Source organism: Bos javanicus, chromosome 7 (assembly GCF_032452875.1).
Source record: "Bos javanicus breed banteng chromosome 7, ARS-OSU_banteng_1.0, whole genome shotgun sequence".
Lineage (NCBI taxonomy): Eukaryota > Metazoa > Chordata > Mammalia > Artiodactyla > Bovidae > Bos > Bos javanicus.
This window is the reverse complement of record NC_083874.1, coordinates 53,705,272-53,727,802: the sequence shown is the minus strand read 5'-3', so window position 1 is coordinate 53,727,802 and position 22,531 is coordinate 53,705,272. Positions and strand designations below refer to the sequence as shown.

Genomic DNA, 22,531 nt, shown 5'->3' with positions numbered 1-22,531 from the left:
AGTGCTTTGTATGTGTTATCTCACTTAATGTTAAAATACACTTCTCCACAATTGGAATCCTATTCTTTTTACAGTTTGTATCCTATATGTTTCTTCTAACATTGTATTATAACATTTCCCCCTTCATTAAAAAAATCTTCAAACTTTATTCTTCTTGGCTGCATAATATACCCACTGTATTAAGATATCAACATTTATTGACCCATTCATTATCATCTCATACTCTGGAGTCTTCTGGATCTTCTGTTTCCCAATAATCACAAGTGATGAGAGGAAAGTGGTGGCACCCCCATGCCCCTCGCCTATGGGTGGCTCTAGACACATGAGAATCTTTCCCACGGTTTTCTTTCTTTTGTGCATGCATTAAAAAGCAGAAGTCAGAAGCTGAGATATAGGAAGCTAAGTCATAAGAATGATAAGAATTTCAGCCAAAACAGCTGCTCTCCATGAGTTGGCAGGTTCCAATGATGCCAGCCAGCTGGTTCAGTCAGTCTCCCTTCCAAACACAGCTGTCTGAAAACAGTATTACCATATTTTCCCCCAAGGGACTGAATTTTCCACAAAATAAAATGAATCACTACATAGCTGAGTTCATCTGGGGTAAGGATGTAAGGAAAGAAGGAAACTTAAAGCAAAAACAACAAAAACCCCCTAGCTTCCAGGGGAGCTTGAACCCCCAAAATAAGTACCCATGCTACACATGTCACCAGGCTCCTTCTGAGGATCTTCGAGGAAAGAAAAGAGAAACTATGGTTGTTGCTGAGCTCAAGGACTACAATGCTAAGACCTAAGCACAGACCTAAGAAGCTCTCTCCCACTTCGTTCTGCGCCCCACCAATCCAGCCAGGGCTGCTCCTAGGTGATACCCTGTGCACCAATAACACTGGCACTTGCTCTTATATATCAGTGTTTGCATCTGCCAGTCACTGTGCTAGGTCAACTCAGTGTAGCCAAGCAGGATGACCATTCCACAAGGAGAGATTTCCTGAACCACATGGCCCAGCAGGAGAGGGGCTTGGATGGAAGCCTAGACCTGCAGTTTCCAACAACTCCCCTCCCCATCTCCACAGCAGTTCTCAGCATTCAGCTCATCTTCTCCAGCCAACCTACACTACCAAAGCTGGTGCCCAAACCCACAATACAGATTTCAACAAATGATGATGTCTCTTAACACCCTTCTGCCTCTGGCCTTAAGTACAGCATGTTCCGCAATTCCAAGCAAAAAATATCTGAAAGTGAATTCAAACTAAGTGATAGGCCCCCACCTCCTATGTCTGGCTTCCAAATTTTGTCTTTCTTTTCCGAGTGAGCTACTGAGAATGGGATCCTCGCACAACCACAATAAGAAAAACGATAATGCATATGCAGCATTTCCATTTCAACTGTCACCAGAAAAGTGAGCATTTCCTCTTTCCTAAAAACTACTAGATGCTAGAGAAACAAAGAAGAGTGAGTCATAAGGAAGAACTACGGATTTAAACAGAGGAGTGGAAAACTGCCTCCAAAACCGTGTTTATACACTGATAAATAGGAGACATGGGAATTACATTCTGCTTATTGGCTGTTCTCTCTAAAAGGAAAGCTATTGGAGCGTACTAGAATCAGTTCTAGAAGACGGAGATTTTCTCCATGGGCCAGAGCTATAGTCCTGAAGTCTAGCTCTCTGGGCCTCAGTGCAAGCCAGGCCCAGGCTTTTGAAGAACTTAGACAGGGCTATTTTCAGGATCTAATGGACACATGTGCAAGTGGGCCTGTTATGAAATGTGGAGCGCCAGACACAGGACTATCATCATTATTATTACACATGTATTTTTCCAAGGCACGAGGGCACTTCTGCAAATCTGACCAATTCAGAACAGAAGATACAAACTTTCACTATGGAGTCTGGGCAATCATTCCCCAAACTATTGTTGTTCCTTTAACTCTGAAACTCAAATACATACAAGTTGTTTAAAGGCTGCTCACTGTTGAGCCAACTTCTCAGCCAGGCCAAGAGATGCCTGTGTGCTACGAGACAGCAAAAGAGACACTGATGTATAGAACAGTCTTATGGACTCTGTGGGAGAGGGAGAGGGTGGGAAGATTTGGGAGAATGGCATTGAAACATGTAAAATATCATGTAAGAAACGAGTTGCCAGTCCAGGTTCGATGCACGATACTGGATGCTTGGGGCTAGTGCACTGGGACGACCCAGAGGGATGGTATGGGGAGGGAGGAGGGAGGAGGGTTCAGGATGGGGAACACAGGTATACCTGTGGCGGATTCATTTTGATATTTGGCAAAACTAATACAATTATGTAAAGTTTAAAAATAAAATAAAATTAGGAAAAAAAATAAATAAAAGTGAGCTGGAATTCTAAAGAGAATTCGAATGATTCACAATTTTGCTGTTATTCCAATCCTAATCTGTTTGGAAGGGATGACTTCAAAAGAACCCTGTGCAGTTTCCTTCATTCTGATGAGTAGAATCAACATCTCTGCCGAACAATGGAAGTATGAGCTCACGTAATCTCTGAGCAATGGATTTATGGGGCTCTACCAGGTAGCTGAACAATCTACTCATCTCACAGAGACTTTCCAAATTAACACAAAAGCGGGGAGGGGGGGCAAGGTTTATTCCATACCCCAAGTGTCCCATTAATTCTGTTCAAATTTACAAAAGAATTCTGGCTTAGGAATGCCTTAGAAATAAAAGTTATTAGGAAGGCTCTAAGCCTTCTGGAAGCTAACAGGGAGAAGACCATAAAATAAAAATATGATTCTAAATAACTCTCCCAAGTATCCCTAATTTCAAGATTCCTATAAGAGGAATGAGCAGACCTGTAAATACCAGGCTACTGTTTCCCCTTCAGCTGTGTGGCAGAATGGTCAGGGATGGCTTGGCCTCTGCACTCACACAGAGCTGGGCTAAGTCCTGGTCTGGCTGCTCAGCGGGCAGGACTAACATCACCAACACAGACAGTGGCATCATTGCCATGTCACAGATGCAACTTATATGTGGAATCTAAAGAAGTGGTATTATACAAATGAACTTATCTACAAAACAGAAACAGAGTCACAGATACATAATATAAACTATGGTTACCAATGGGAATGTGGGGTAGGGATGAATGGAGAGACTGAGACTGACATATGCATATGCATATTACTATACAGAAAATAGATAACTAATAAGAACCTACTGTATTGCACAGGGAATGTTACTCAATACTCTATAATGAGCTATAAGGGAAAAGAATCTAAAAAAGGGTGGATATATGCATAACTGAGAAGAAACAACAATGTAAATCAACTAGACTCCAATAAAAATTAATTTAAAAAATAACCTAAACATCATCCAAAAAAATAAGTATATAGGAAAGGAATTTACCATCATTTTATGGGGAGAATGCAAATAGGCATTGGAGCCATACAGACTTGGGTTCAACTTGGGCAAAAGCCTTAACCCCTCTGAGCTGTTTCCCTTCTGTAAATGGGAATCTAACACCTATCCTGCAGAGATACTGAAAAGTTAATGTATATTAAATGCTGAGCACAGAACCTGATAAAGAGTGGGCAGGAGGTAGAGTTAGTGTAAAGGACAATAAAAATATTCAAAGTTTGTTGAGTGTTTATCATGCTGTTATTCACATGGATTATCTCAGGACTTGGGCTTCCCTGGTGGCTCAGACAGTAAAAAATCTGCCTGCAATGCAGGAGACCAGGGTTCAATCCCTGGGTAGGAAAGATACCCTGTAGAAGGGAATGGCTACCCACTTCAGTATTCTTGCCTGGAGAATCTCATGGATGGAGGAGCCTGGTGGGCTATAGTCTGTGGGGTGGCAGAGAGTTGGACACAACTGAGCAACTAGCATTTTCAATTTCTCTCAGGATTTACCATTATCCTTGGGGCTTCCCAGGTGGCGCTACTGGTAAAGAACCCAGCTGCCAATGCAGGAGACACAGGAGACGTGGGTTCAGTCCCTGGATCGGGAAGATCCCCTGAAGGAGGGGATGGCAAACTACTCCAGTATTCTTGCCTGGAAAATCCCATGGACAGAGGAGCCTGGCAGGCTACAGTCCATGGGGTCGCAAAGAGTTGGACACAACAGAAGCAGATGTCAAGTTAAGCACTGTCATCTTATAGGTGAGACTCATTGAGATGAACTGATTTGTTCAAGGTCATATGGATGAGTACAGTTGGACTAGGACTTAAGACAGCTTAGCTGGACTGTCTGGGTCTTATAACCTGTGGCCTTTATATCTGTTATTAATTTGAGAGACAAAAGACAAAATGCAAAGATTATAGTTCTGGAGTCTGATGGATCTGATTTTAGTCACTCACTAGCTCTGTGACTTTGGACAAGTTATACAACTCTGACCTTCAGATGCTGCATCTATAAAAACTCCTGGGACTGAGGTGAGGACAGAAGCACCTAACACAGTTTGACACTCAGTGCCCAAAAGCCATGATTGCATCCAATAAAAAAATATAAAAAGGAAAATAACTGGAGACTCAACAATGAATTATCTGCAGAGGATTTAATTTTTAAGTGCAAATTTAATTACTGTTCTTTGCAAAACATCAATCTCAAATGCTTACAGCAATGTTAGAATGTGCTGTTCTTTCCCCCTTGTCTACAAAATTCAAATTTCACTGCCCACCCCCCGACCCTCCCTTGGGCCCATCTCAACACTGGAGACCGTTGATACTTGTGGGATTTATTCTTAGCCACGTCACATATACATTTTTGTACCTTTTCTGATTCCACCTGTTACATGCTTCTGCAATTTACAAGGATTAGAAGCCTCCCCATAATGTGTGTGGTCTACTCTTTATTATGTGCTGTGATTTTTATGAGAGGAAAATTAGGTAATGATGAAGAGTTCCTGGTCTGTAACTGAAGAGTAGTTGAGACAATAAGTCAACGACAGAGGCCTGGGATTACAAGGCAGAAGAGAAAGGCTTCTAGAGAGAGGAGACTAAGCACTTTTCTGAGACACGGTGCATCAGGGTTTCAAGCAATAAAAAATAACAAGTTATGGGCTTATTAATCTGAAGAGTGTCTGCTTTGGAGGTGGAGGACTAGGCCTACACATACCAGCTTACACACTGCCCACTCTTTTAACAACAGGCTGTAGAGCAGGATTGCTCCGGGCACGGCAAGCCATAAATCCAGTGCCTTTCTTCTGGAAAGCCAGGCAAGTCTTAGCAGGGCTCATTTAATATAACAGTTAAGAAGCCAAATTCAGAGGCTACAGGCACAGAGAGGTTTTTTAAGGACAGTTGGAAGTCCAATGTCCTGTTGATATCAGCATTTTGGCCCAGAGAACAACAATTTGGAAAGTAGTTTGTGGAGTTTTATTAAAAGTCCCTCAAAAGGAACCAATTTCATTTAGTAACTGGCCATTTATATAGCTGGCCTGGGTAACCCATGGGAGGCTCTGATTTTCCTTATCTCCAAAATGATTCTATTTTCTATTATCTTTGCTGACAGAGAGGAATAGAGTATAACATAACAAAGCTCCATCATTACTTGGGAACCATTAAAGAAGCTTCACAGCTCAAATATGCTTGGTTTTTCTGGGGCTTTACTGGTAGGGTGGTGGGGGGAATACACATGTTCAGATCCACAACCTATGAAACTAAGGAAGAACAGTTTACATGGCATTAGACACAACAAATAGAAAAAAGGTCTGTGACAGAACCATTCTGGCCCAGCATAGAAGTAATTCCAGCTTATTTCTAGACCTAACTGGATAGAACCAAAAAGAAGGTGGCACAGTGGTAAAGAATCCACCTGCCAATGCAGAAGACACAGGAGATGCAGGTTTGATCCCTGGGTCAGGAAGGTCCCCTAGAGTAAGAAATGGCACCCACTTTAGTATTCTTGCTTGGGAAATCCCATGGACAGAGGAACCTGGCAGGTGACAGACCATTGGGTCGCTGGGTCACAAAGAATCGGACATGACTAAGCATGCATGCAAAAAGAATGTCCTCGGGGACCAATGTAAGGAAAGGTAACAACAACAACAATAACAAAAAATCAATGAGCAAATGAAAAAAGCCATGGCCATGAGACATAAGATTAGCTTCCCAAGCAGGCCATAGTGACAGGGGTTATCTCCATGGAATAAAGTGTCCAGATATTCTTCTTCATCATCATCATCATCCATTCTGCATATCAACAGCTGCTTGAAATACCAAGAAAATGAAATACAATTGCCCAACACTGGTGAGTTGACAGAAACTATTCAAATCAATTGTATTCTATTAATTGATCTACATTTTGTGTACAAACCCCAACAATGAACGCAATAGATTTCAATGCCACCAATATTTTGTTAAAAGCAGATCAAGGCAATTTGGTGGCCCAAATCAACTCAAATCAAGACAATCTTGAAAGAAACACTATCATTTTAATGGAAATGCAAGGTGGTTTAGGACCTGCTGCTTTTACAAAGGTGTTAAGTGAGGCCATCCATATTTGCTTACTCTTTCCCTTGACCATAAGATTAAAAGTTAACAGGTATGAAAAAGGGGCACTGATCTTTGGGCACTTCTGGGAATGAACAACTCAAAGCTCAACTCTCCTACCTCTTCCAAAGCCAATTGATGGACTGGAAAAAGAACCACGGTAACTGACTTTGTAAAACATCAATAGGCATTAAAAGGGGCAGTACTGATAAAAGCACAAGGTGTCTGGGCACCTGTGCACACCCACGTCCAGCTTCATGTGCAGGAACCTTTTTGAGTGTATGGCCAAAAGAAACACCATGGACTGCCCAAGAACAAGCCAGTCCCATCCCACTAAATATGTGTCAGAAAGTAACAGGAAGATGAAGACATACACATAACCTGAGATTTCACGTCTAACCAAAGCTCTGAAAAGGTGGCAGTTTGTTTCTTGACAGGGTTGTTCTTTCTAGACATTTAAATTTTTCAAAGTCACTGGCAAGGTAACCTTTAAAAAGAGAAATGGAAAAAACTTTGTAAGAAATTGCAGAATTTCTGGGCTTTCAGGTATCTTGGACAATGACAGCATTCAGTATTTTGAAATCTTAACTAGATGGATATAAATACTGGTAACTTCCACTATAACCCCAAGTATGGGCCTGATCGATGTCTTAAGGTGACAAGGTATGAGCTGTTCAACTTAAAATAATTATTACCTCAAATAAGCATGGAAACAGCCAAAGTGTTTGCCCTCTGAACTTTCAACTCTGAAATCTGACCACAAAAAGAGCCAGACTGTCAAGTCTGTTCTTTTGCTTTCATATAAACCATGCTGAGTACAGGGTATGGAGTTGTTGATGGGAAATGATGCCATGAGCTAGTACTTGGGAAGTCTGGCAAGACAACTCAAATAAAAGCCATTAGGATCCTACCCTAGCCTATAATAAAGTAAAGGCTATAGGTTAAAGGTTACAGTCTCTGAGTAAGACTTTAAAAATATATAGCCCCAAGTTTACAATAGTATGATCAACTCTATGGTTTTGTTATTTATCTAATGAGTGATTTTGATATCAGCAACCAAAGTACAATCTGGTTCTGCTTCAGGGATGTTTTTCTCAAGTGCTGATACAATCATTTTATCCCTCTACTTGGAATCCCTGAGAGGTCCCATTTTTCTGGAGCAAACGTCAACCTTTCTCCCATAGCTTTCAAGATCCCTGACAGAGGGGCTCAATTCAACTGTCTGGCATTATCTCCGACCACTTGCTAACATACAAGCTAAGATTCTTCCACAACCGTGTTGTTGTAATACATACGAGTTGATTAATGTTGATAATTGATTAATGTTCTTCTGGAAGGCTGTTCCCACTGTCTCCACTGTTGCTCTGCCTAGAAAACCTCTACCTATCTGTCAGAGGCCAGTACAAGCTGAATGAAATTATTTCTCCTCAGTGGTACCATATAATTTAGTCATTTTATTGAATGTCACTTAGCAAACTGTATTATGGTAAGTTATATCCTGAGAAAACAAGAAAGCCATTGGAAAAAAGATCTTGTCTCATTTATCTTTGGTTAACAGTAGATGTTCAATAAATGACATCATTAGAGATTAACAAGAATAGGTTTTAGTAGCTTGGATTGTGAAAGGAGTCCTAAATTCAACCTTAGTTCCTCTCATAACAAGCTGTTTCTTCAACTCTCTGGACTTCAGGTTCAAAATTTATAAAAGAGAGTTAACAATATTGGCCTTATAATGCTGCTATGGAAAGTAAATGATATGATAAATATAAGGCTGCTTACCACAATGTCTTGTGAACAATAAGCTGTAAGTAAAAGTTAGCTATTAATATCACTATTCTTATTACTGCTAGACTATGTACATTAAAAAGACCCATTACCTTTAACTGAGCAAATAAATCGGTATGTATTACCAGCATGGAAAAAGAACAAGTACCATGAACACCAATGCATAATTTGTATCTTCTGGCTTTTTCCTCTCTGCCTTCACTTACTGTGGGATATCTATTTGGTACAAATTGTTCCAAACATTGCTCCCCTACTCAGGGCTGTGCAGGAGGTGAACAACAAAGTTTCTGGAGCATCACAACAAGGTATATAGTTAGTGAACTTAATCTGACCAAACCATGTCTGTGAGAAACACATCATGAAGGCTCCCACAAACAAGAAACAGGTTAAGTTCTCGAGATGAGACAATGATGCTAAGCAGGGGATGTTTCTAGACAAATAGGTGCTGTCTTGAGGCTGTGCAGATGTGCCAGAGATAACATAAAGGAGTCCAGGAGTTCATTTTAATTTTTAACCCTTTGTCTGAATGTGTAGTGTTAATCCTCAGTAAACAATGAGAAAGTGGGAGGCGAAGGGGGGGACAGTAGAGAGGCAAGGCCCTATGCATGAAAACATATGTTTAATAAGGAAAAAGAAACTGAGTTTTCTCGTCAGGAGAAAATTCTCCCTCTCTTCTAAATGTCAATTTTAAAGACAAAGCTGTTTTCCATTTTAGACATTAATGAGTCAGTACTCCATACCGAGGCTCCCAAAGGGTATGTGAGGACTGAACCTGCCACTATTACCAAATGTTGGATGCTCCCTGGCCACGTAAAAACGGCAATACTGAGGAGAAACAGAAGAGCATTTTCCATATACATGCTGAGGAGTTGCAGCACCAATAAGAAAAGGAAGCTACATGCGAACCTGCCAGTGATGGGGACTGAGGCATTCTGGGAGATGGTCTGCAGACAGCAGCCCACAACTCCTCCCACATCTGTGGGCACACTGCTCTTCCCATGGTGGGGGGGGGGTCTCTTTCCTGCCCCTTCAGTCTGGCTGGACTTGTTGCTTTGACCAACAGAATCCAGTCGAAGTGACACTTTGTCTATTCTATTCTAGGCCTAGAACTTCTGAGGCCTTGTGGCTTCTGGTGCTTGTCCTTTTGAAAGTTTGGCCTAGACTACTAAATGATGAGAGAGCAGGTGGAGAAAGAGGACAAGTGGAGGAGGACCAAGGTGTCCCAGCAACAGGTGGCACCAAGGTCCCAGACATGTGGAATAAGGCCATCTTGGATCTACCAGCTGCACTAAAACCACTCCAGCAGATATTATACAGAACACAGGTGAGCCCTCCCCACAGTTCTGGTACACAGAGTTGTGAGCAAAAAAATTATTGCTATTTTATGTCACTAGGTCTGCAGATGATCTGTTACAAAGTGATAACCGAAAGACACATCTTATGGTTCCCCCCACCAAGTGGCTCCAAAGAGGCTACATGCCTGGGTTTCTATACCCTCTCTCTGTGCTGTCTTCCAATACTTATTCCTGGGCCCCTCTCAATTTTATTCCAAGGCACAAACTACACATCTTATATAAAATGCCCATAACAACATGGGAGAGGGTATTATACCACTAACTGGGGGGACATACACTTAAGACCTGTATGATGGCTTGTTTCAAGCAAGAGGACATATGCTATCAAATGCCTGTTGGGGGACAGATTGAAATAATGCTGTTAGACAGCACTTCTTCATCTGGTGTCTCAGGATTTTGTGCAACTTCTGACAACAAAGTTAGAAAAGTGGTCACTCAAGAGATTTGTGTGTGTGTTTATGTTTCTAGAAAATTATAGCCAAGCCTAAGGGCTTCCCTCATAGCTCAGTTGGTAGAGAATCTGCCTGCAATGCAGGAGACCCGGGTTCAATCCCTGGGTCAGGAAGATCCCCTGGAGAAGGATCCTTAACTGCAACCCACTCCAGTAGTCTTGCCTAGAGAATCCCGTAGACAAAGGAGCCTGGCAGGCTACAGTCAGTGGGGTCGCAAGAGATTGACACGACTTAGCGACTAAACCACCACCACCAAAGGAATGCTCATTAAATACTGTTAATGGAAGGAATGATGCTGAAGCTGAAACTCCAGTACTTTGGCCACCTCATGCGAGGAGTTGACTCATTGGAAAAGACTGATGCTGGGAGGGATTGGGGGCAGGAGGAGAAGGGGACGACAGAGGATGAGATGGCTGGATGGCATCACTGACTCAATGGACGTGAGTCTGGGTGAACTCCGGGAGTTGGTGATGGACAGGGAGGCCTGGCTGCAGTCCATGGGGTCGCAAAGAGTCGGACATGACTGAGCAACTGAACTGAACTGAACATTTCCATATTGTGAATTTTAAAGAAAGATAACAATATTTATCTGAGGACATAAACAAGGTCTGTTGATGAATAAAACCGAATTCCCTTGGCAGTAAATTCATCCAAAGCATTGTCTCTAAAGCTAAGGGCTCTCAGAGCATGAGTTCTGTGAGGTGAACATCACAGGCTTCCAAAGGAGACTAACACAGCATCTGCTGACTTTATACCAGACCAGACCTGAAGCAACATTTGAAAAGGAGTCAAGCTGCCTTAGTCTAAGTTGTTTTTATCAGAAAGGCAAGCCTGATGAATGTTAAAGACTTTCTGCCCCAAATCATGTACAAACACAGGTCTTGCACATAGCTTTGGCCCATCATAGACCCCAGGTTAAAAACCTCTATCAAAGTGGCATGGGAGCTCCCTCAGGACTGGAGACACACACTCCACTGTAGTCTTCATCCCAAGAATGTTTCCACTGACACTCCTGCACCAGCTCCCACAGGAACATAAATCTCACTGTGATTCATCCCACTCTCTGGCAGAAACTAATGAAAAATAACATGTAATAAAGCACTGCAACGCTCTTTTAATATATGCCTCACCAGATACACAGTAGAGAGGAACATAATTTATGATCCAAAAAATCGGATGAGTATTCTCACCAGTTCCTGCCCGTATACTTGCAGGCCTGACCCTGCATTTCATATTTCATTTCTATTTCTGAATTTTGTGCTCAAGTGGGATGGCGCTTGTTGACACAAGTCTCAATAATGCTATTAGCAGTATCCAATCTTTTTCCTATCATGTTACTTTTTAATGTTTCCTGGCTTTGAAGGCCCAAAGACACCAAAAATTATTACAGTTCAAAACCTACTAGATGCTGCCTGCTATAAGCCCAGACATGAACCATAACCAAAGTACTTACTCCTTAGAGCTCTGTCTCAATATTTAATGTTATTTATTTGAGAAAATATTATGTTTAAAAAGTATTATTTTGAGCAAGGGGGCACATGCAATACTCGTAGATGTATTTATGCTCTATCTTCAGAGAAATCTGCTCAGACTGCTGAAAAGAATAGTTTACAGTTAGTGACATTCCTTGTTAGATTCTTGGCTAAGACCTTTAATAAATCACCTTATCTCACCCTCACAACAAACCAACTAAAGGGATGTGGCCCACTGGCTGATTGGTCATCAAACTTCTTTCCCTTTGCTCTGCATGGTTAGGGGCTTTCCCAGTCTTCCTTGCAGTTAGAGGTAGCCACATGACTGAGTTCTGGCCAATGGAAAGTGGAAGAGAATAAGGAAAGCACCTTCTAGGTTTGGCCCACATAATCTTACCCAATCTTCCATGCCCTCTCATTTCCCTCACCAAATGGCTGATTGCAGAGATCTGCAGAGCAGAAGGCAAAACTACAAGAGAGAAGGAACCTGGATTGCTGAATCACTGTGTAGGATCCAACCAACAGAATACCCACAGTGAACTGGTATGTGAGGAAGACAGAGACTACTATTGTCCTAAGTCACTTTTGGAAGGGTTATTTGTCACAGAAGTCACACTGTACTGAAAGTATTTTTATGAGCATAGAGAGGTTGAGTAATCTGTTCATGGTCACACAGCTGACAAGAGGTAATAGATTTACATCCAAGCGGTTTGCTTTTAGAAATCATGCTATTAACTTGTTTAGAAACATGATATTCAATTATATTTCCTTTTTACAATTTCATTTTAATCATACAGAACATAATCATCTATACCTGACTTACTGTATATGAAGGAAGTGGCTGGACAAAGTCCAAAGGTTGAGACAGAGAGAAGATAATTTCTTCAAGTAAATTATCTGACCTCAGATCTCTTTATTAACCATGTAAGAAAAAAGCTATGTTGTCTACACAATTTTCCAGGATACCTCAATTACTCCGTGAAAGTCTATATTCAGAGGTTCTTTAGTAGTTACTAATGCTGTGTAATAACTTACCCCTCCCCCCAACTCAGTGGCTTAAAATATTTAATATCTCTCCCACTTTCAATGGGTCAGGAATTCAGGACAGACTTAGCTCAGTGGTCTCTTATGAGGCTTTACTAAAGATGTTGGTTGGGGCCACATCATCTGAAAGTATGACCAGGGCTGGAGAAGTCACTTCCAAAATAACAGACTCACATGGCTGGCATGCTGGTCTGACTGTTGGCAGGCAGCCTCACTTTCTCCCCACTGGGCTGTGTGACCATCCTCACAACATGTGGCTTGCTTCCCCCAGAGTGAGAAAATCCACACCACAGCAAACGCTACCAAGTCTCAGGATTGGTCTCCAAAGTCAAGCCGGTTACTGTCACAGTTTCTCATTATCACTTCCTACTGATCACACTGGGATTAGTGTTGATTCCTTATTCACAGTTGGAAGAGAACACACAAGGGGCTGAATACCAGGAAACGAGGGTCACCGGGAGCCAGTCTGGAGGCTAGCTACCATCATTCACCCAACACACATGTACTAAGCACGTACTGAAGAACTACAGAAACAAAATAGCCCAAATTTGTCTGCTTTCATGTTACATATGTTCTAGAAGAGGTCAGAAAGGCAACAGATGTAATCAACAAGTAAATGATATACAGTACACTAGAAAGTGCTAAGTGCTGTGGAGACAGAGAAAGCACCCTCAGGGGCAGGGGGAGTGCTGGAGGTGGGGCTGTCCACAGTTTCACATGGAGAGATATGGGTGAGCCTCACTCAGGCTTAAAGGAGGAAGAGTGTTCCAGGCACCACAAACAGCAGTCGCAGAGGCCTTGAGGTGTGAGTGTGTGCCGTGGGCAAGGAACCGTGAGGCGGTCAAAGTGGCTGTAGGCAGGAGCTGGAGGAGACGGCTGTAGGAGATGACATGAGGCAGTAGCAGAGGGGAGAGCAGAGACCCTGGAGGACATTCCAGGCTCCTATAAGGGCTCTAAGTTTCACTCTGAAATGTGAAGACACTGGACAGTTCTTAGCAGACAATTGACATGATGTGATCTAACACTAAAAACATCTCATTCTGGGGGCTGACTTCAGAATGGACAGGCCAATGGTGGAAGCACGGAAACAAATGAGGAGGTTCCTCTACAAACCCAGACAAGAGCTGTGATGCCTTACGGTCTTGTGTTGTCAGTGCAGGTGGCTAGTGGTCAGATGCTAGATTCATTTGGCAGGTAATCTAGCACAATTAATTCACCATTCTAGGTAAAGGTTTTATTTAGGATTTCATTATATCTCAGCACCTTGGACTGTCAAATGGTGCCCTAAGGGGCCTTGCAGATGCTGAGGAGATTCATAGGGATTTGCTACCAGAAACTGAGGTGGGACCGATGGGTGCATGCTGCTTTCTGCCCCCTTAGCCCAGTTTTTAAGGGCAGCTGTGTTGACATACATCATTAGGCAGGGAGGGCAACCCTCTTAAGACAGACTAGAAACTTCAGTGCCCTAAAGGAAGAAAACTAAGCATGCACCCACACACATACACAGTGTAAAACAATACAGCATTTATAAAATTATAAGGAAACTATATTAGGAAAAATATTTGCAATGCACATTAAAATTGTTTACTATCCCTAATATTTAAAAACTCAAAAATTCATAGAAAAGAAAAAAAAGTAAAAAAATGTCTAAAAGGCATTTTCAAAATGAGGCTCCACGTAGTACCTCCTTCATCAGATAGTTGTGAGGTTAAAAGGACAACATATATAAAGTGCTTAGCACAGTTCCTATTACAAAAGAAATGCTCATTATGTTGCCCACTGCTCCCACCACCACAACCGCCACTGTTGTCACTGCAGCCATCCCAAGATGACTATCACCACCACCATCACCACCGCCATCAGCAACTTCGTCAGCATCACCACAGGGTAAGAGCCACCAGCAACGCAAACCTGAGTCAACCCTGTAGGCCAGTTCTCACTCAGCTCCCCCCAGGTACATTCTCCACTCGCAATGACAAACAATATATTACCTTTTCATGATTTTCTATTAGGATCTCAATGACTATGTTCTGAAACTTGATATCCATTATGGCTGCTACAGTTTCTTCCTGAGGACGCAGCAGGGTGGGTCCAAACACCACGCCGAGGTTTGCCACTGTCATCAAATTCTGCTTGTGGTTGTTAGCAACACTGGGAGGAAGCAAAAGAAATGGCACAAATGAGAGAAATAGTAAATGACAGACAACTGACTTCCTATACCCGTCTCACCTTCAGACACCTCATCTGGTAGGAGCCAGACCTAGGGGTCTGGAGTCCAAAGCCAGACCTAGCTGCTGGAGTCCAAAGAGAGACTTTTTTACTCATAGTCTCATCTACCAAAGTTTCAGAAATCTCCAGTGTTAGGCTATTTTGCTATTTCATGATATGACACTCTTTACAATTCCCATTTTGCCTAAAAGAAACTAATAACCAACCAACCAAAATGGCTTGCCTTCCAAAATATGAACCTTTGCACATTTGAATCCTTGTTCTGCAAATCCAGGTTATGGTAATCCCACTTAGTTACAACTTTTATCCTTGGCTGCTGCTTAAACCACTGTGATCATTAGCATTTTCTCTAGTGCAAATATAAAAACTCCTGACAGCTTTAATACATTTGCAAACACAGCCCAAAATAGATCTAATTTTTTAAATGAGTAGATCTCAGTCAGGAAATTCAGCACTTTAGGCTCAAAGTATTTAAGTCCCATCACATCAGACACGTGGCTTGTATTAAGCCAGACACGTGGCATGAACAGAAATAAACATGCACTACTTAGATCCATGTATATAGCTGTTTATATTATCACTTATACTCAAAATCCAAGAAACACACAGGGCCAGGAGTATCGGGTCTGAGTAAGCTTCTAAACACATAAGCATATTTTTGTATAATCAACTAACCAAAACATATATCTGAAATCCACACCCAGGTCACCATGACCTAGTCATAAAACTTCATTGTTCATTTGCTAGCCCCACGTATAATAATATACAAAGTTATCTATTGACAACGAGTTAAATTAAAAGTTAAGGCCATTCAGTATTGTTAAGAAAATATTAGGGGCTTCCCTAAATCACCTGTTGAAAGAAGGAAACTATTCATTACTAGAAACTAGAGAGAAATTGGACAGTGGTGGCAGTTTGCATAGACATACCTCCCTAGCATTTAGTGCTATTTATACAGATTTTTTTTTTCTATACAATTCTATAAATGTTTGCACTGTTTCTCCTGGATACTTCTATTTTGTAGGAGAAAAAAGAGATTTGACTTTAAGTACTGGTTTTGAAACTGAGCCTTTACTGAATACTATATTAACTGATTTTATCACGAGAAACGTATTTTTCTTTCATTTTCTATGGCTAAAAGTCTAATTTCATAAAAAACCCCTCCTCTGAAAGAGATGGGTATGTCTGTGAAGCCTGACTGTGGAACAGCCCAATAAAGAAGGGAATTTGCTTTTTTATTGCTAAGCAACACCTGTAGCAAGGAGATTCTGCCACTGAAGCCTTGTCCTGTTTCTGGTCCACATAAGACTATTTTCATTTCTTGAGATCTAGATGAATTTCCTGATATTACTTATAGTTTTCCATTCTACCTAGAACTGTATCAGGTTTCTAGTCTGAAAGTGTTAAAGCAGATAGTCAAGGTTTTACCTGGCAAAGGGGAAAAGATTTGGTTCTGAGTCTCAGCTAGAATCACCATGTCTGCATATTTACAAGTTGCTTGTAACACCACTACTTTCAACATCAGCTCCTTTGTGCAGGAAGTGAATTCCATGCTCTTATATTTCCCCTGCTAAATGAGCCAAGTCACTAGACTTACCCTCTTGTCACAAAAGTCCCTTGTGTATATGAATCAACAAGCTATTTATATATGAAAGCACTTTTAAATTGTAGACCAATATAAAAATATAGGGTTTGGATAATGATCACTTTCACCATCACGCTTCTCAACAGGGCATCTGACTAAAGCAACTGCGTCTTAACAGGGCTCCCAGACTAGACTCTCTGGGTTCAGCTACGTCCCGCCTGCCCCCACCAGCTTCTGTCTGCCAATTCAGCGCCGCTCAAGTCAGTCCTCTGTTGAAAACTACAATGGCTTCACGCCTCACTTGGTCGCTGGGAGAGAACACAGTGACACAGTGCATGTGTATGACACAGGGTATGTTCAGGAATGCTTCCACGGTTGGAATGTTCTGATAATGGTGACTATAAACCATTGATGGGCTCCATTGTTTCTAATGCCAAACTCCTATAACCTAGCACAGCTTTCTCCAACTCACTTCTAAGCCTTCTGCCTCCTCCCAGATCTGGTCCTTGGAAAAGGGCCTTAATGTTTAAGCTTTGGATTCCTCATCTTTTAAAAATAGGGCGAGTTTCATTTCTAATCTACATCATGAGGTTCCTATGAAGATTAAATGGATATAACATGGGAAATGCAGTGATGATGATTCTATTAATCATTCACTACCCATCTTCTGTCTACTTTCATATCTATCTGCCTTTGTCAATCCTTGCCCTGCAATGTCCTCTTACCCTTCCTTCTTTTGCTTGGCAAACTGCTGATCTGCAAGGCACAGTTCCAATGGTGCCCTTTCTTTCCAAAGTCTCTGACTAGTCTCTTCCCAACCCTCCACTGCTTGATGAAGGCAGGCGTGTTGGCCCTGGATTTATTACAAGTTATTAGTGTCTCAACTGTTGCCTTAGGATAGAGACTGTTTTTATTTTAGTTGGTAACACCAGTGCTGAGAGCAGTGCCTGGCTCAGGAGAAACACAACAAATGTTCACCGTGGTGTTAAAAGATGATGGGAGTTTCTGAGTAAACATTAAACAATTATTCACAACCCAGCTACTTACTTGGAAAACCTCAAATTATTACTGATGATTTTGGGGGAATGTACCTCAACTTTTCAAAGTCTGGAACTGTGTTCCACTCCTTAGATTTAATTAATGAGCAATAGTTACTCTGATTTGCAGACCCCAGTGACCCAAAGGCATTTGGAAAAAAGGTATGGTAACTGTGAATAAGCATAATAAGCTTGAGGCTACCTAACATAATTCATTTCCTTTTTAACGATCCATTTTATTTTAGAACTTACAACACACTGATGTAAATCATAAAATTTTGGGGAAAAAGGCTGCACCTTTTACGACTAACTACCATTATCTTCTGGCACACTGAAGCAACAAATTATCTATCCCTTGATTATTACTGCTCACAACTTGGTATAGCTATGTTCATTACTCAAGAATGAATTATTAATAGCTGGAGATCACTCTGAATCCCAGAAAGAAAGGCACAGACTTCAGCCTCTTGCTAGCACCAGCCATCCATTACAGCTTGATGCATTTACCTGTGTGTGGGAGGCAGGCTGGCAGAGTGCTGGGGAGCCTGGTCCAGTTGAGGCCACGGGACTCATTCATTAGTGAGGTCTATAAAACATGGAGAACTTGCTTTCTGGGCTGGTAACTGAGGTGCTTGAGCTCTTCCTCACAGCCCAGAATGTCATGTTGAGTCTTGACTTAAAATCCACACACAAAATTCTCCTGTGCATGACTGCACATTCCACCAAGGAAGTCTTTGATAGGCCTTGCCTAGGGCCACACGGACTCCTCTGTGAGCCTTCTTACATTACTGCCAGTTCTACAGACTTCCTTTGCAGGCAGAAGAGAAACAGTTCCACATGTGATTTTAACCTGGGAAAGGCCTGCTTCCTTTTGTGACCCATAAGAGTTTGCCACAACAGCTGAGAAACAGGGCATCCCCCAAGGGACATGACTTCAGGGCAGTTGGTGGGGGTCGACACCCCATGTTCCCTGTAGTTCCCTCAGGAATTATGGTTAATGAGGAAAGAGCACGTTCCAAGGAACACGGCCATGGCAAAGGGGCCTCTTGCTACCTTTGCTTCCAGGGAAAATGGATGAGGGCTCTGGATTGGTCTGACATCCTTTGAGAGGCAGAAGATTACTTCCAGATGAAGATGGTAATGGGGGAGTATTAGGAGGAGAGAAATAGGAGCCAACTATTTTGGGGCCAGAAATGCAGAGACGCCCATGCTGTCTTAAGGATCACATCTGTTTTTCTAGCGTTTAAATGAGAGCTGGAGCTGTGGAAGTGCTGAGTAGTACTTTATAACTACAGATTGGTCCTGATGTACCAACAATACCTCAGCCTGTTGCTAGGTTTGCAAACAGGTTTCATCTTGAGGCCTGCAGTGCTGGGTCATGGAGTATCAAAGCTGCAGCCTGGCTCCACAGGACACAATGAGTTGACCTGGGTGGCGGTTCCAGCACAGCAACACTGTCAGCCATGCTTTGCTTGTTTGCTTCAGCTTCCAGTGTTAAGAAATGATAACTTAGACTTGTGAGGTGTTTTAGAGTTTACAAGGAGCTCTGCACCATGTTTTTATGTTTGCTTGAATTTCATATAATATGTCTAGAACAGTAGCTCTCAAACCTTGACAAGGACCCACGGTAGGAAATAGATTTTCCCATGTAACATTTCACTAGCACATACATACATATATATATATATATATATATACACATAGAGAGAGGTATACACACATACACACACGCATATCAGAAACACAAGTTTCAGAAATAGTGTGATAAATTGTTTTGATTCTATTCATTTTTCTATCTACTAAATCAATTTCACAATTCACTAATGTGTCATGACTTACAGTTTGAAAAGCTTCCTTCTACAGGTAAAGAGTACAAATATTATGTCCAGTTTATAAATACAGAGAAATAAAGGCTAAGGGAGACACTATAGTACAGGGGGTGGAGTCAGACAGAGATTCCCAGCAGGATGAGAGCAGGCAGGTCACTTGGCTTCTCTAAATCCCTTTCTTCACCTGTAAAACATGAGCAACAATATCTGCTTCATAAAGTTTGTTGTTCAGTCACTAAGTCATGTCCAACTCTTTGTTTAAGGCCGATAAAGTAAAACTAGGTGAATTGATCTCTTGGATGGAAACAATGGCTTAATAAATGACAGCTGGTATTGTCCACAGGGGCAGTCAAGACAGTGGTGATAACAATGTGGAAGCAGCAGCAAGTGCCAATTTAAAGTCACACTGTAAGTTGCTGGTGTCACCAGGTGTCATGTTCAGGAATCTCTAGTGGCCTGCTTCTACCTGGGGCAAGGAACCTGTCTCTTCCACCTGTATTTCAAGGGCTAATTTTTTCTTCTGGTTATTCTTTGTTCTTTCCATTTCTACTTTAAAAAAAATTATGATACACTTCAAATCTACAGATAAATTCAAAATAGACTGTTACTTAATTTCTATTATTTCCCTATAAGCAACTCTGGGCATGACAGGTTGAGAGCCTCCTTGGAAACTATAGCAAAACTCACCACACTCATTTGCTTCCACGGGTTAGGCCTGCCTGGCAAGTCCTCCCTTAACTATCCAAAGCTCACCTGTCTGCAAGGCCAGCTCTAGACACCCCTCTGACAGGAGGCCACACAGAACTCTCTCCTCTAAGTGATTATGTTCACAACCAATCCATGGAACATTTCTACACTGACTGCTTCCCTTCTCATGAGTGTCTCAGGACTGTGAGCTGGATCTGGATCTTGGAGTGAGTCCCCTGCAGCACACAGGCAGGGACTGGGAAGGCCTGAGGTTACCAATTAGGAAAGTCATTGTGTGAGTGGGCACCCAAGCTGCAGTAAATATCACTTATTTCTCTACCATCCTCTCAGGGTTAGAGGAGCTCCAAGCCCTGGGGCCAAGAAGGATTAGCTAGAAATGAAGTTGCTAGAACTATACATTTTTTGTGGTCACCCAAGGCAAGTTAAGTTTCAAGGTTTGTCAATGTGGTTCCTTCCACCAGCTTCAAATTCATCTTTAGTATGGAGTGGGGAAATGGTGAGGGGAATCCCCACCACCACTGGCCATGAGTTTTCTAAGTCAGACTGTGTGTGTGTGTTGCCTGGTTACCACCTGAACTCAGTGAGACAGGACCAGTCTGGATGGTGCTCAGGAGGCCTCTGCCAAGGAAACCCATCAGAGCCATAAATACAGCTTTGCTGGGCTGTACCAATGGCTGGCACCAGAATGAGAGTTTAAAATAAATTTTTCCATGTACTGACTGGGGTCATGTTCACCAACCATATTTAACATCTTTCTGGGAATGCCTATCCAGTGAGAAGCCAGATTTGAAACTTTGAAACACTAAGTGTTTATGTGTAATCTTCAAGAGAAAGCCTTGAGACAAGTAGGTAAGACTATCACTGTCATTTTACAGATGAGGAAACTGAAGCACTGAAAACTTAAGTAATTTGCTTGAGGTCACACTCTAATGAAGGACAGAGCCAGAAAGGAACTCAAGGTGGCTGCAGAGCCCATAATCTTCACTTCAGCACTCTGCTGCGCCCACACAAGTAAGGGTCAGTTCAGCTAGGCTAAAAGACACTCTTCTTTTTCCCACTCAGAAAATCCAACCACAAATGAATATATTGAGGCTTGAGCATGTGGGGGGAAAAGCAATGGTTACAATAGAGAAAAAAAAAATAAAAGCTTCTCCCTTGATTCACCACCCAAATTACTAAACTGGAAGAAGGGGGAAAAAGCAAGAGAGAGGAAGAAAAAGGAGAAGAACCTATGACAGTGCTATTGGACTAAACACCGTTTCTACTCCCTTATTGCAGTGAAAATGGCTTCATGCTTGACAAAAACATGAAATTGGCAAAATACCCCTCATATATAATAGCATTCCATTTGTAGTTGGCTGGCAGAGTCGGATCAAAAGAGTGAACACTTTAAGAGAGAAGAATGAATTGAAAGGAAAAAAGGAGGAATGGCTAAATGGGTGGTTTCCAAAGCAGCCCCTCTCCACCCCCAAGACAATTATGGCTCTACATGCATCCCTGCAGGCTGCTCTGCTTTCATCCAACAGCCTCAAAGTTCTGTGAATAGCAACAATGTCTTCTCTACTTTCAGTGAAATGTTTAAACTATATTTCAGATGGGTAAGCATCACTGCTAAGATGGTAAGTATTGACCAATATGATACACATCAGGGCTTCCCTGATGGCTCAGTTGGTAAAGAATCTGCCTGCAATGCAGGAGACCCAGGTTTGATTCCTGGGTCAGGAAGATCCACTGGAGAAGGGAAGGCTACCCACTCCAGTATTCTGGCCTAGAGAATTCCATGGACTGTATAGTCTATGGGGTTGCAAAGAATTGGACACAACTGACTGACTTTCACTTTTCATATACGTCAACTTTAATGCCCAATTACAGAGGCCCATTTGGTGCTGAAAATTCTATAGAGAAAAGGAAAAGGGATTCAGGTGAATTTTAAAAAGTCATTGTACCTTTTAGCATATAGCTTGCAGTCTAAAGTGGAGACTGTTCCAAAATCTGAGTGTGCAACCAACTCTATTCCTACTCTGGCCTCCTCCAATCCAATTCCAGTACCTATTTAAAATCCACCAAAGATTTCTGCTTTAAATTTCAAGTTGAAAACCCTTGGCCTTCAAGATCCTGCCTGATCTAGACCTTCCTCCATTATCTCTCCCTTAGCTCATGGATCTCTGGGCTAAAACTCTAGTTAAGCCTGGGTGCCTTCCTTTCTAATGCCTATCCCCCGATCAGGGAAGCTCTGCAGTCCCTCTTGATCTGGCTCTCTCCTAACTCATCACTCTCTTTTCCCAAAGAGGTCTTTCCTGGATACCCCAAGCCAGGTCAGATACCTTATTACAACTCTTAATTCTGCAATTCTCCTTCCTAGCACTTAGTGAATTATGTCATTATTCATGGAATTATCATTGTCTGTCTCCTCCACTTACTAGAAGTTCCAAGAAAACTGGGATGGTGTTATCCTCCCTTATTGCTCCATCACCAGGGCTTAGCACAGAGTTTGCCTGTATTAGGTATTGGGGGAAAAAGGAACATATGCATGCTTTAGGAGGTCACCTTCCTTTGAGGTTATCAAGGCTCAGTTGCA

The 22,531-nt window shown here is 42.0% G+C and overlaps 1 protein-coding gene across 6 annotated transcripts in view; it reads right to left on the bottom strand.

Annotated features, from left to right (window-relative positions):
* ARHGAP26 (Rho GTPase activating protein 26) overlaps nucleotides 1-22,531 on the bottom strand; it is a 474,596-nt gene that overhangs the window by 91,462 nt on the left and 360,603 nt on the right. For all 6 annotated transcript variants that reach the window (XM_061423834.1, XM_061423837.1, XM_061423836.1 and 3 more), the window contains one exon: nucleotides 14,557-14,716. In XM_061423834.1, the coding sequence (XP_061279818.1) occupies nucleotides 14,557-14,716 (160 nt within the window). The remainder of the gene's footprint in view (nucleotides 1-14,556; nucleotides 14,717-22,531) is intronic.